The following is a 14,431-nucleotide window of genomic DNA, read 5'->3' as shown; positions in this document are numbered from 1 at the left end:
AGCGACCAAAAGTTGCGAACTTTATCGTCGATGTTCTCTACTAAATCCTTTCAGCAAAAATATGGCAATATCGCGAAATGATCAAGTATGACACATAGAATGGACCTGCTATCCCTGTTTAAATAAAAAAAATCACATTTCAGTAGGCCTTTAACATTGCTGTATGTATACTTTTGACCCAGCAGATTTGGTAACATTTTCAGTAGACCCATAATAAATTCATAAAAAAACAAACTTCGTGAATGTTTTTTGTGACCAACAAGTATGTGCTCCAATCACTCTATCACAAAAAAATAAGCGTTGTAGAAATTATTGGAAACTCAAGACAGCCATGACATTATGTTCTTTACAAGTGTATGTAAACTTTTGACCACGACTGTATATATCATGACAGTATGTAATATGTGCAGCCGCACCTGGATCCACTCGGATCTGTTGTTGTGAGCGGGAGACCACGCGTTCGTCTTCCCCTGCTTATCCAGGCGGGCGAACTGAGGCTGCCAAGTGAAAGAATCGATGCCCCACGTGCGGAAGGAACTGGAGGCTGAGAGTTGTCCATCTGAGATCAGCCGAGACTTCATTCCCATTGGCTCTGAGCACCCTGTTGTGTTTGAATAAGCTGTGAATCGTGGACAAAAAGAGTAGACAGAAAGGAGGGATGGGAAAACCAAGAGGAGGGAAAAAGAGGAAAAGACAAATGAGTGAAACCAACATCCCCCACCAGAAAATCAGGAATGAAAGTCACTGAAAACCCACCAATTGTCAGAGTAGAGGGAGGAAAAAGACGAGCAAAAGTAGCAGCATGCACACGGAAAAGTGTTGAGTGAAGGAATTACATGGTAAATGAAATGTAGGTCTAAGTGAGACCTACATAGAGGTTTTTGTTTCATGTCTCTCCGACCTTCCCAGTGGGAGTTACAGGCAGTTTTGTCAGTTTTTTCATCCGAGGAGCAGTTTTTTGTGTGTTTTATTCAAAAATTGCTCAAGAGCACAATTTTGAGATTTGGGGTTAGGTTTTTTTATTAGATCACAATTTTTGCCAGTCCTGATGTGTGCGTTCAGTTTGGTGAGTTTTGAAGCATGTTAAGGGGGTCAAATTACAGCTCAAAGAGGCAAAAGTGAGTGTTTTTAGTACTTTTTTGTCTTGAAGGGGGAATTGCCAACTTCCTGTTGATCTTTGCCCGATGATATACAATTATGAAAACTAGGTCTGAGTCAGACCTACATAAAGGTTTTTGTTTCATGTCTCTCCAATCTTCCTAGTGGGAGATATAGGCAGTCTAGTTTTTTTTTTCCTAGGGGGCGCTAGAGCGCAATTTTGAGTTTTGGTGTTCGTTTTTTTTAAAAAAAGGTACTTTTCGCAGGTCCTGATGTGTGGGTAAAATATAGTGAGTTTTGAAGCATGTTAAGTGGGTCAAATTGCAGCGCAAACTGGCGGCGGAAGAAAAAAGAATAATAATAATAATAATAAAACCTTAGAAGAACAATAGGTCCTTATGTCCCATTGCATAAGGACTCCCTGTGGGAGTCCTTTTGCAATGGGCCATTGCGGGCCCTAAAAATGGGGGTGTTCTGATATTGGATCCTTGAGTATCGGCCAATACCGATATTAACCCGATATCAGCACGAATCATAGTACATGCTTGTATTATTTTGCAGTGTGGAATGTTAGAAAAGGCCTGCTTAAGTGAAATTACTCATAGAACAATGGTAGGTATAAAACATCTTAATAACAGACTTATGCTGCCTTTAAATTGAAGTGGAGTAGTATTTTATTTTTTGGACCATAAGGCGCACTGTTAATGAGCGGGTCTATTCGGGTTTATTTTCATTCACAAGGCGCATCAAAAGGGTCATTATGATAATATATAATTTTTTGGTATAATTTTTTTTCTACATTTAAAACACTTCCTTGTGGTCTACATAACATGTAATAGTGGTTATTTGGTCAAAATGTTGCATAGATAAATACAGAACAATTTCAAGCCTGTTTTGTGGTCTTATTTACGTCCCTCCACTTCGACACGGTTTTCTCACCGTCATCTTTTGTTGTACCGGGAGTTTTTAGTGCTTCCGCTGCGAGACTACTGACAGATGTTAGTTAGAACTGTAGGCTACTTTGTATTAGAAATGACAACAGCGGAGCATGAATGCCCCACAACAAGAGAATAGAGAAAAAGAAGAAGCTTAAATGATGAGCTCAAATTTTCAGGACTTATGCAGATCCCAAACACACATCAGCATGTACCAAGAGGTAAGAAAAGTTGGTTTTGTATAATTTTGCAAAACAAAATGCCACATAATGTCTCCTAATAGGTGCCATTTTGGGGTCCTTATGCACACACCATAATAACACCCGTAGGTTAAAGCATAGTACGTCTGGCGGTAGCAATCCATCAAGCGGTGCAGCTTTGTGGCTTACTAAAGTCGTACTAAAAAATCTTGACAGATTTTTCAGCGGCCGTGTGTAATGTTCTATTTTTTCAATGAAACATTAAAGGCCTACTGAAACCCACTACTACCGACCACGCAGTCTGATAGTTTATGTATCAATGATGAAATCTTAACATTGCAACACATGCCAATAAATTTTGAGCGAAATATCCTGCTGAAAACGTCTCGGTATGATGACGCCTGCGCCTGACGTCACGGATTGTAGAGGACATTTTGGGACAGCATGGTGGCCAGCTATTAAGTCGTCTGTTTTCATCGCAAAATTCCACAGTATTCTGGACATCTGTGTTGGTGAATCTTTTGCAATTTGTTCAATGAACGATGGAGACAGCAAAGAAGGAAGCTGTAGGTGGGAAGCGGTGTATTGCGGCCGACTGCAGCAACACAAACACAGCCGGTGTTTCATTGTTTACATTCCCGAAAGATGACAGTCAAGCTTTACCATTGGCCTGTGGAGAACTGGGACAACAGAGACTCTTACCAGGAGGACTTTGAGTTGGATACGCAGACGCGGTACAGTGAGTACGCATGCAGCTGCGGCTTCCAAACATTTGATCGCTTGCCCGTACGTGCGTGCCGCTATGTGCATGTCACGTACGTAACTTTGGGGACTTTGGGGAAATATATGTGCTGTATGAACTTTGGGGAGGTGAACGGTACTTTGGGCTGTGGGATTGAGTGTGTTGTGCAGGTGTTTGAGTTGTATTGGCGGGTTATATGGATGGGAGGGGGGAGGTGTTTGTTATGCAGGATTAATTTGTGGCATATTAAATATAAGCCTGGTTGTGTTGTGGCTAATAGAGTATATATATGTCTTGTGTTTATTTACTGTTTTAGTCATTCCCAGCTGAATATCAGGTCCCACCCGCCTCTCACAGCATCTTCCCTATCTGAATCGCTCCCACTGCCCTCTAGTCCTTCACTCTCACTTTCCTCATCCACGAATCTTTCATCCTCGCTCAAATTAATGGGGAAATCGTCGCTTTTTCGGTCCGAATCGCTTTCGCTGCTGGTGGCCATGATTGTAAACAATGTGCAGATGTGAGGCGCTCCACAACCTGTGACGTCACGCGCATATCGTCTGCTACTTCCGGTACAGGCAAGGCTTTTTTATCAGCGACCAAAAGTTGCGAACTTTATCATCGATGTTCTCTACTAAATCCTTTCAGCAAAAATATGGCAATATCGCAAAATGATCAAGTATGACACATAGAATGGACCTGCTATCCCCGTTTAAATAAGAAAATCGCATTTCAGTAGGCCCTTAAAGTTTTGGTGTTGCTTGCTTACGGCTACTTGCGAGCGTCATTTATTGAACAGGCAATTAACCTGCAGTCCACGCATATCTCTTATGTGTGACTGCCATCTACTGGCAACACTTATTATTCCACATTGTATCACATTTAATCAGTAAGCAAAACCAGAATTAATACATACACAAGGTACACCATGTAATAAGGCGCACGGTCGATTTTTTGACAAAATGAAAGGATTTTAAGTGCGGTTTATAGTCCGAAAAATATAGTACCTAGTGGTCACTACAATAAGCTCATGACGCACTAAGTTCAATGATGCGGAAACATTTTTTACTGGATACTTATACGCTTATATCTAATACTATATTTATTTGATACTTGTTTATAATGACAAATGTGGTGTTTAGGACTGAACTATTGTTCAATTAGGGACACTTTGCATGTTCGAAATAAACTCAAACTCAAACTCAAACTTATTTCTGTGCTATTGTGTGCTTAGCCATTGTGTAGCCAACAGGATAGTATACCATACTTTGCCGTTTGTAAATAACTTCACTATAATACAAGAAAATCAGAGGTGGGTAGTAATGCGCTACATTTACTCCGTTACATCTACTTGAGTAACTTTTGGGATAAAGTGCACTTCTAAGAGTAGTTTTAATGCAACATACTTTTACTTTTACTTGAGTATATTTATAGAGAAGAAACGCTACTTTTACTCCGCTCCATTTATCTACATTCAGCTCGCTACTCGCTACTCATTTTTATCGATCTGTTAATGCACGCTTTCAGAGCCAGGCGGTCACATGATTAACTGCACATAAAGTTTCAGCGGCAAACAACAACAACAGTGGCAGAGACAGCAACGAACGCTTCGCGTCAACCAGAAGAGGAAGAACACCCCAGGCCTCACATAAAATCGATGTTCACGCTTCAGACAACCAAAAAAACAGTTATGTAATGCGTTGTCATATGTGTCTCCCCAAACAAGTGGACATTTCAGCTTACTGTAACTCAACGTCAAATTTGAGGAAGCACATCGCGGTAAGTAACGTTAGTAGATATTTTGGCTGTCACCGTAGGCTGATGTTAGCTTCCCTGCTATGAATCACTGTCAAATGTACATCGTGTGGGGACATTTATTAACGCACTGCAGACAGACAGACAGAGACACACACGCACAGTCGCACACACACTCACGCATGCATACTAACACCAATCAAAAGTGCACAATATGTTCCCAGTTTATGGTTTGCGTAAAGGCTAACTTGTTATTTTCCTTTGTAATCTCTGCCTACTGAGCCTATGGTGCTTTTAAGTTATTGTGGCTCAATCTGCCTTAATTTATTTAATTTTGTATGTATTATTATTTTATATATTATTGTTTTAGTTGTTTAAGAGATATTCCTGGCTCTGAATTTGTTCATTGCTATTTTTATGTTTTTGTGCCGTCATCATTAAACGAACAGGTTACTCATCAGTTACTCAGTACTTGAGTAGTTTTTTCACAACATACTTTTTACTTTTACTCAAGTAAATATTTGGTTGACTACTCCTTACTTTTACTTGAGTAATAAAACTCTAAAGTAACAGTTACTTGAGTACAATTTCTGGCTACTCTACCCACCTCTAAAGAAAATACCAACATTGTGTGCTAATAGGAAGACATTTAGCTGTTAATTGTCCTGCTTTGCACCAGCAAACATGCTGCAGGACTGCTGGTATCGGAGCTTATATCGGGGATTTCAGATGCAAGCTGATATTGTTTTTTTTTTTGCTGATTTCGGATTTATATATGATATCAAAATCAGATCGGGACACCCCTAGTTCAAAGAACCCAGAATAAGAGTGTGATTCCAGCAAAGTATAAAAATACACAGTGAAATACTTTCATATATCAGTAATGTGACTGGTGATATTCGTTATTGTTATCTATTCTGTTCCTGAATGATCATACACTGTACATGCTTTGGGAGATATCTGGTTAACAACGTCATAAAAAGCCCTACTTAAGACTCGATAAACACACAATATCTCTCTCTGGGTCAGCTAAGTCTCAAGGCATAATGTAATACTCCACAAAAATGGCAATAAAATGCTATGCGTACATTACATTACTCTCCAAATACAGTATTCATAGTTGTGTACTGTGGCACATATTTGAGCTCATATTACATACTGTAGGTTTATACAGTCTTACATGTCTATGGAGTAGAATTTACAGTATTTTATGATACATGATATAACATTCTTTACACAATATTACATCAGTGGTTCTCAACTTTTTTGAATACTCATTACAGTATGGAATATTCTTCTTAGCCAAGTTTCACTTGTTGTGTAAACACAACGTAGCATCAACATCGGTATATTACTGTGCAAAATTCTGCTCACATCCAGTAAATTAAAACACAAATAAACTGAATAATAAACTTAAATTAAAAAAAAGCTTTGTGCACATACAATTTTTAATGATCAACTTAAAGTGCCCTCTTTTTGGATAGTAATTAAGATAAACTCGATCTAATATTGTTTTTTCTGGATTTTCTTTGACATTTTGTCCCTCTCAGTTTTAATAAACATACCATTTGTTAATCTTACAACAACTCTTATCTTAGTTCGACTATGATTCTTGAGGTGACGATTGGATTCAGAATCGATATTTGATTCAACATGATTCGCCATTCAAACATATTCTTGCAATACATTATTTGGTATACAAATGATTATAAAACCTTTTCACAACAGGTTACAAAAGCCTTTCTATGCTTCTGATTTGTGACGCACAGTGCACCGAGTAAGTGCACAGATGGCCTTAAAACATATTTTGTAAAAATCTATTTTTTTTTAAATTATGAATTGATATAGAATCAGAATAGATAAATATTGTGATTTGGATGCGAATCGATTTTTTCAGCACTCTTATATAAATGATACGGTATAAATATTTTATAAACCTCATGTACCCCCTAATGCAGTGGTTCTCAAACTTTTTTCACCAAGTACTACTTGGCTTTGATTGATTGATTGATTGATTGAAACTATTATTAGTAGATTGCACAGTACAGTACATATTCCGTACAATTGACCACTAAATGTTAACACCCGAATAAGTTTTTCAACTTGTTTAAGTCGTGGTCCACGTAAATCAATTCATGGTAAATTCATGGCTCTCCAAGTAACCTATAATGATCAAATATAGTAAAATATAGTAGCATAGCAGGCCTAAGTATTCATTAAAAACAAGAAGAGGTTTAATTTAACAAATATGTTTACCATTTTTGGCCACTCTAACATTACACACAGTTTGAACAGTAACACTACATTTGAACATTTAATTTAGTGATTCTTGGGCGTACGACTAGATGGAGCTCGCGTACCGTGCCACAGTTTGAGAATCCCTGCCCTAGAGTGCCTTCAAGTACCCCCATTTGATAACCAGTGTATTACAAAGTATTTATGATATTATTCATATGTCTGCGTTGTTATCAGACATGAGCTGCATGCGTGTTTTTGCCGTGTTTACCATTAAGTTCACATCCCACCAGTTCCATGCGAAGGGTGCACGCCCTCCGGCAAACGACGGGAATGATGCGGATGTACTGAGCCACAATAGGAGGGTCAAAAAGATTGGTCTTTGTGCTCTCGTTATCTGTGTTGGCCACAAAAATCTGCAATACACAATGACATAATACAGTATAAATCAATGTGTGTTACACTGGGTTTTTTTTTTTTATAATTAATGCAGGAGGTCGGACCTTTTCTCGCCGTTGTCCGTCCATTCTGAATGGGCTGTATGTCTTTCCGTCAAAGCTGCTCGACACCTTGAAGGCTTTGATGTACTCGGCCGTGCCCATCCGACTGGCACCTTGAGTTATTATTCCCGTCAGACGCATCTTCTTGTGCATATTAATCTGGTGTGAACAATTGGAATGAGATTAAACATCACTTCACAAACAGGTGGAAACACGGGTTGATTATGAACCATCAAAGGCATTTACAGTTCTACCGCAACTTAAGACTGTTTTGAGATAAGCACTGTCTCTCTGCTAATTGTTATGCTTTAAAATTACAAGCAAAAATGTGCGTTACAAATATCCCCGCCCAGAGACTATGTATCCCAGCTGGCTTGGGAACGCCATGGGATCCCCCGGGAACAGCTGGATGAAGTAGCTGGGGAGAGAGAAGTATGGGCTTCTCTGCTTAGGCTGCTGCCCCCGCGACCTGACCTCGGATAAGCGGAAGAAGATGGATGGATGGATGGATGGATGGATGGATATCCCGCCCCATGAGTAGTGGAGCAAATGTCACAGTAACACACCCAAAACATCTGATCTTATTACCCAGCATTAGCTTATAGCTAGAGATGGACATAACTTTGTTTTCCAACCATGGGAGCAAAGTGAAGGAGAGTGCAGAGAAGAAAAATCATCAAATCAAATAAATGAATAATCAACATTAGTTAAGCAATTTGAGCGTATCACTGCTAGTCTGCACCATACTGATGCAAAATGAGTCTAACGCCAGCCAAGACTGGCAAAATGATAGCTAAGCGAGTGCATTTATCCATGAAAATATGGAGAAGCTGCTGATGGTGTGTTTGACAGAGAAGCAGCTGGAAGGCGATACCGTAGAAGTCCAACCTCCAAGGTAAAAGCTGTACATTATAATTACATATTACATTACTTAATGAAAGTACTTTAGTTGGTAGTAGTACATTATATTGTATTGTTTTTATTCAATATTGTTTTATGTAAAAGTGTGTTTTTCTTTTTGAAAGGCATGTTTACATGTTAAAATTGATTTCAATTAATTTCAATGGGAGGTATTGATTTTAGATCAAAGTGTTTTGAGTTAAGCACTCATAGAACCAATGAAGCTTGTATGTTGAGGTAGTAGTAGGTACCACAGTAATTGTGTAGATCTGTTTAAGAGGCTTCTCTTACCTGTATCCAGGGATTCTTGTCATTGGTCGCCGACGTCCAGGCGTTGACGAGGCCTTGATTGTTGAGCCGAGCCAACTCCGGGCCCCAGCGTTGAAGACCCAGAATGCCGTAGTGCACGGACGAAGCTGAGATCTGGGACTCTCCGATTGCACCGCCCTCCATGCCCAGCAGGGAGATACATCCTAAAATGTAGTCATTTTATTATTATATCAAACACTGTGGTGCCTTGGTTTTTCTATGCCTTACGTTTTGGATTTTATTTTTGACAAAACAGTTCGCCAAACTTTGTCTTGATTATCGTACGGTTAACCATCCCGTGTGACAAACAGGACAGCAAAATGGAGTGCCCAATCAAAGAATCCCACGCATTAGTAATTAGTCTTGTGCTTTTTTATTGAGTCCAAGTGAAAAATAATGTTATGAATAATAATAACAAAAAATCCACCATTAACCAATGAAAGTTGCAGGCCAGCTCTTTGATAAAGAAGGTGAGAAACAATTGATTTTAGGGCTGCAGCTATGGACATTATATATATATATATATATATATATATATATATATATATATATATATATATATATATATATATATATATATATATAATTTTTTTTTTTTTTTTACATATATGTATGTATATATATATATTTATTTACATATATATGTATATATATATTTATTTACATATATATATACATATATATATATATATATATATATATATATATATATATATATATATATATATATTTACATACATACATACATATATATATATAAACATATATATATATATAAAAAAAAAATCTCCTGACGATTGAGGGTACCCCCCCTCATGAAACAGGCCTGTAGAGATGAAATAGTCTTGTGATTTTTTTTCCCCACACATACATATATATATATATATATATATATACATATATATATATATATATATATAGGAGGCAAAAACTCGGACATGGGAGGAGTTCGGGGAAGCCATGGAAAACGACTTCCGGACGGCTTCAAAGCGATTCTGGACCACCATCCGCCGCCTCAGGAAGGGGAAGCAGTGCACTACCAACACCGTGTATGGTGCGGATGGTGTTCTGCTGACCTCGACTGCGGAAGTTGTGGATCGGTGGAGGGAATACTTCGAAGACCTCCTCAATCCCACCAACACGTCTTCCTATGAGGAAGCAGTGCCTGGGGAATCTGTGGTGGGCTCTCCTATTTCTGGGGCTGAGGTTGCTGAGGTAGTTAAAAAGCTCCTCGGTGGCAAGGCCCCGGGGGTGGATGAGATCCGCCCGGAGTTCCTTAAGGCTCTGGATGCTGTAGGGCTGTCTTGGTTGACAAGACTCTGCAGCATCGCGTGGACATCGGGGGCAGTACCTCTGGATTGGCAGACCGGGGTGGAGGTTCCTCTCTTTAAAAAGGGGAACCGGAGGGTGTGTTCTAACTATCGTGGGATCACACTCCTCAGCCTTCCCGGTAAGGTCTATTCAGGTGTACTGGAGAGGAGGCTACGCCGGATAGTCGAACCTCGGATTCAGGAGGAACAGTGTGGTTTTCGTCCTGGTCGTGGAACTGTGGACCAGCTCTATACTCTCGGCAGGGTCCTTGAGGGTGCATGGGAGTTTGCCCAACCAGTCTACATGTGCTTTGTGGACTTGGAGAAGGCATTCGACCGTGTCCCTCGGGAAGTCCTGTGGGGAGTGCTCAGAGAGTATGGGGTTTCGGACTGTCTGATTGTGGCGGTCCGCTCCCTGTATGATCAGTGTCAGAGCTTGGTTCGCATTGCTGGCAGTAAGTCGGACACGTTTCCGGTGAGGGTTGGACTCCGCCAAGGCTGCCCTTTGTCACCGATTCTGTTCATAACTTTTATGGACCGAATTTCTAGGCGCAGTCAAGGCGTTGAGGGGATCCGGTTTGGTGGCTGCAGGATTAGGTCTCTGCTTTTTGCAGATGATTTGGTCCTGATGGCTTCATCTGGCCAGGATCTTCAGCTCTCACTGGATCGGTTCGCAGCTGAGTGTGAAGCGACTGGGATGAGAATCAGCACCTCCAAGTCCGAGTCCATGGTTCTCGCCCGGAAAAGGGTGGAGTGCCATCTCCGGGTTGGGGAGGAGATCTTGCCCCAAGTGGAGGAGTTCAAGTACCTCGGAGTCTTGTTCACGAGTGAGGGAAGAGTGGATCGTGAGATCGACAGGCGGATCGGTGCGGCGTCTTCAGTAATGCGGACGCTGTATCGATCCGTTGTGGTGAAGAAGGAGCTGAGCCGGAAGGCAAAGCTCTCAATTTACCGGTCGATCTACGTTCCCATCCTCACCTATGGTCATGAGCTTTGGGTTATGACCGAAAGAACAAGATCACGGGTACAAGCGGCCGAAATGAGTTTCCTCCGCCGGGTGGCGGGGCTCTCCCTTAGAGATAGGGTGAGAAGCTCTGTCATCCGGGGGGAGCTCAAAGTAAAGCCGCTGCTCCTCCACATTGAGAGGAGCCAGATGAGATGAGCCAGATGAGTGGTTCGGGCATCTGGTCAGGATGCCACCCGAGCGCCTCCCTAAGGAGGTGTTTAGGGCATGTCCGACCGGTAGGAGGCCACGAGGAAGACCCAGGACACGTTGGGAAGACTATGTCTCCCGGCTGGCCTGGGAACGCCTCGGGATCCCCCGGGAGGAGCTGGACGAAGTGGCTGGGGAGAGGGAAGTCTGGGCTTCCCTGCTTAGGCTGCTGCCCCCGCGACCCGACCTCGGATAAGCGGAAGAAGATGGATGGATGGATGGATATATATATATATATATATATATATATATATATATATATATATATATATATATATATATATATATATATATATATATGTATATATATACACACACACATATACAGTACAGGCCAAAAGTTTGGACACACCTTCTCATTCAATGCATTTTGTTTATTTTAATGACTATTTACATTGTAGATTGTCACTGAAGGCATCACAACTATGAATGAACACATGTGGAGTTATGTACGTTACAAAAAAAGGTGAAATAACTGAAAACATGTTTTATATTCTAGTTTCTTCAAAATAGCCACCTTTTAATCTGATTACTTTTTCGCACACTCTTGGCATTCTCTCGATGAGCTTCAAGAGAAATGGTTTTCACTTCACAGGTGTGCTTGAAGCTCATCGAGAGAATGCCAAGAGTGTGCAAAGCAGTGTTAGACAAGTTATTACGGTAATCTACGTCACAGCAGCTCAGACGAGGCACAAACCAGAGTGGGCAGGGTTTGTTTTCAGAGCAGCCAGCTCGAAAGTGTGTCAGAAACAGATGCGGAAGAAGATTTTTCCAACAAAGTTCTGCATAAAAGTGCTAATATCTCATACTGTCTGAAAAGTAAAAGAGGAGTGATGTTGTTAATATTCAGTGTTTTATTGTTCATAGTTAATATTTTAAATTAAATCTCCCTTTCTTTATTTTCATGTACATTTTCGGTGTCCCACTCAGTGAAAAACTGTAAAATTCCATTCCGTTTTTTGAGGTGGTCTGTCATGAAGTTTTTACAACTCTACCGGACAAATGTGACTCATGGTAATTAGTGTTCCTGAAAAAAATGGACCCAAACACACATGCTGTACAGCAGATTTTTACAGCTAAATGTGTATATATAATTTATACACACATACGCATTGGCCCCCCCCAGACAATTTTTTTTCCCTCAAAATATTTGCCCAGCTCTGCACTAAGTGATTTGCTGCTCATTGCAAATTTTATGTGCAATGCTGTTTGACTTGCAATAAATTCTAAATAATTACTAAATAAAACAATCACTTGTTTTACTTGGCCTACATTTTGAAAATAAATGTAATTACATTTGCCACTCTAAATAGTGGAAATTAATCAAAACTGTGTTGACTGGTGAATCTGTCCAGAGAAGTGTAATAACATAAAAATAAATGCATTAAATGTGTGAGCTGCACGTACGAAGTTGGCACTGCTTCCCAACATAGGGCGACGGGCACTGACACGAGTAATCTCCCTCAAGATCTCGGCACATTCCCCCATTCTTACACGGTCGGTTTGCACAGTCGTTGACATCTGAAAAAAAGGAAGAAAAGACAACATTATTAAATTGACCATTGTTTTCCTCTTTTTGTCAGAAAACATCATTAGGACGATGTAATGGCCTCAAATCACCACTGGGTGGCACACCAAACACCCATTGGCCAATACTTTGCAAACATGCTCCTTGTGTGATTTTAGTCTATTTTCTTTTCTTTAACGCATGTATTATTTTTATAGTTAAATGTTTTATATTATTGACTGTCTTTGTATGTATGTTTTAACTCTTGTGCAGCACTTTGTGAAACTTTTATTGTTTTTTTAAATGTGCTATATAAATAAAGTGGATTGGATTTTTACTGACATTTAATCAAATATATTAAAGTTACAGTGCGTACGAAAAGTAATCAGACCCCTTTAAATGTATCACTCTTAATATCATTGCAGCCATTTGCTAAAATCCAAAAAGTTCCCTTTATTTCTCAGCACCCTATCATGACAAAAAAATAAATGAATAGAAATGTAGTCATTTTTGCTAATTTATTCAAAATAAAAAAAAATAAAAAATGACATGTACAAAGGTATTCAGACCCTTTTCTCAATACTAACCAACCAACAACATGGATCCAAAGTTAGACACCAACGTTGTCTCAATTTATAAATATAACTATTTTGCAACGTTGTTTCAAAGTCAGTTTTAAAGGACATGTATGTATAATCAACGATGTATCAATGTCTTGTGCCTGCTGGGACACGCCTTGAGTGACCAAAGATTGTCAAGGTTTAGGCACCGAGAGCCATTTCATTTTGTCGTATTGAGGCAGCGCTTTTCACGCTTTTGGACTGAACATTACAAGTTTGAATGTCACAGCTAAAGAAAAAAAAACACACAGGCAGACGTAACAATGTATCGATGACGGCAAAGTATGACATCCCTGATGTATATCGGTATTAGTATGGTACCGCGATACTAATAAATCATATTCAGTACTATACCGCCTCTGAAAAGTACCAGTCCGCCACCCCCCAACTCCCCTTGTATGTTCAACATTTTATTTAAGGACAAACTTGCAATAAGAAACATATGTTTAATGTACCGTAAGATTTGTTGTTAAATAAAGCCAATTATGCAATTTTTTGTGGTCCCCTTTATTTAGAAAAGTACTGAAAAGTACCGAAAAGTATCGAAATCATTTTTGGTAATGGTACCGGTACCAAAATATTGGTATCGGGACAACACTAGCCCAAAATAATAAAATAAAATTCACACACTTCAAGAGTTTTAGTAAGGGTAAACTCATAAAAATAAACTATTCATTTTATTCTCTTGTTTGTTTGCTAAATGTGCAGTATACTGTATGTACTACTGGCTTGGATGCTAAATTGTTTAGAATTTTTATTTTTTTTTAAATTGGTAATGTTTTTAGTAATTCTAATCCAACCCTATAAAAGGGAAAAAAAAGAAAGAAAAAAGTACAATGTTTTTCTATCCATCCTCAATTACAATAAATTAAATGACAATAATAATAGGAATAACCAGAGGAGGCGCCGTGTGCACTTTGTGGACATGGTGATTATATTCGGTGGCACTCAGTTTTCAAACATCATGAAGTAACAATACCCACTTGGCCTAAAAAGACGGCTAAAGCAGACGAGAGGTTGACGTAATGCCACATGGATCCGTGCAATTCTTGTTACACTAAGAGGATTGCTCAAAACTTAGAAACAAATCTTGCGTATGGCTCTGAC

General features: G+C 39.5%; 1 protein-coding gene across 2 annotated transcripts in view; it reads right to left on the bottom strand.

The window, feature by feature from the left end:
* LOC133616108 (lactadherin-like) overlaps window positions 1–14,431 on the bottom strand; it is a 38,220-nt gene that overhangs the window by 8,825 nt on the left and 14,964 nt on the right. Inside the window, exons 4-8 of one of the 2 annotated variants that reach the window (XM_061975209.2) lie at window positions 12,605–12,718; window positions 8,657–8,838; window positions 7,469–7,624; window positions 7,237–7,381; window positions 417–619 (exon numbers count right to left, since the gene is read on the bottom strand). In XM_061975209.2, coding sequence (XP_061831193.1) covers window positions 417–619; window positions 7,237–7,381; window positions 7,469–7,624; window positions 8,657–8,838; window positions 12,605–12,718 — 800 coding nt within the window. The remainder of the gene's footprint in view (window positions 1–416; window positions 620–7,236; window positions 7,382–7,468; window positions 7,625–8,656; window positions 8,839–12,604; window positions 12,719–14,431) is intronic. The other variant, XM_061975210.2, reaches the window with a different exon arrangement.

This window comes from Nerophis lumbriciformis, linkage group LG15 (genome assembly GCF_033978685.3).
Source record: "Nerophis lumbriciformis linkage group LG15, RoL_Nlum_v2.1, whole genome shotgun sequence".
NCBI classification, from domain to species: Eukaryota; Metazoa; Chordata; class Actinopteri; order Syngnathiformes; family Syngnathidae; genus Nerophis; species Nerophis lumbriciformis.
Note: the sequence above shows the minus strand (reverse complement) of the source record. Positions and strands in the feature narration are given on the sequence as shown.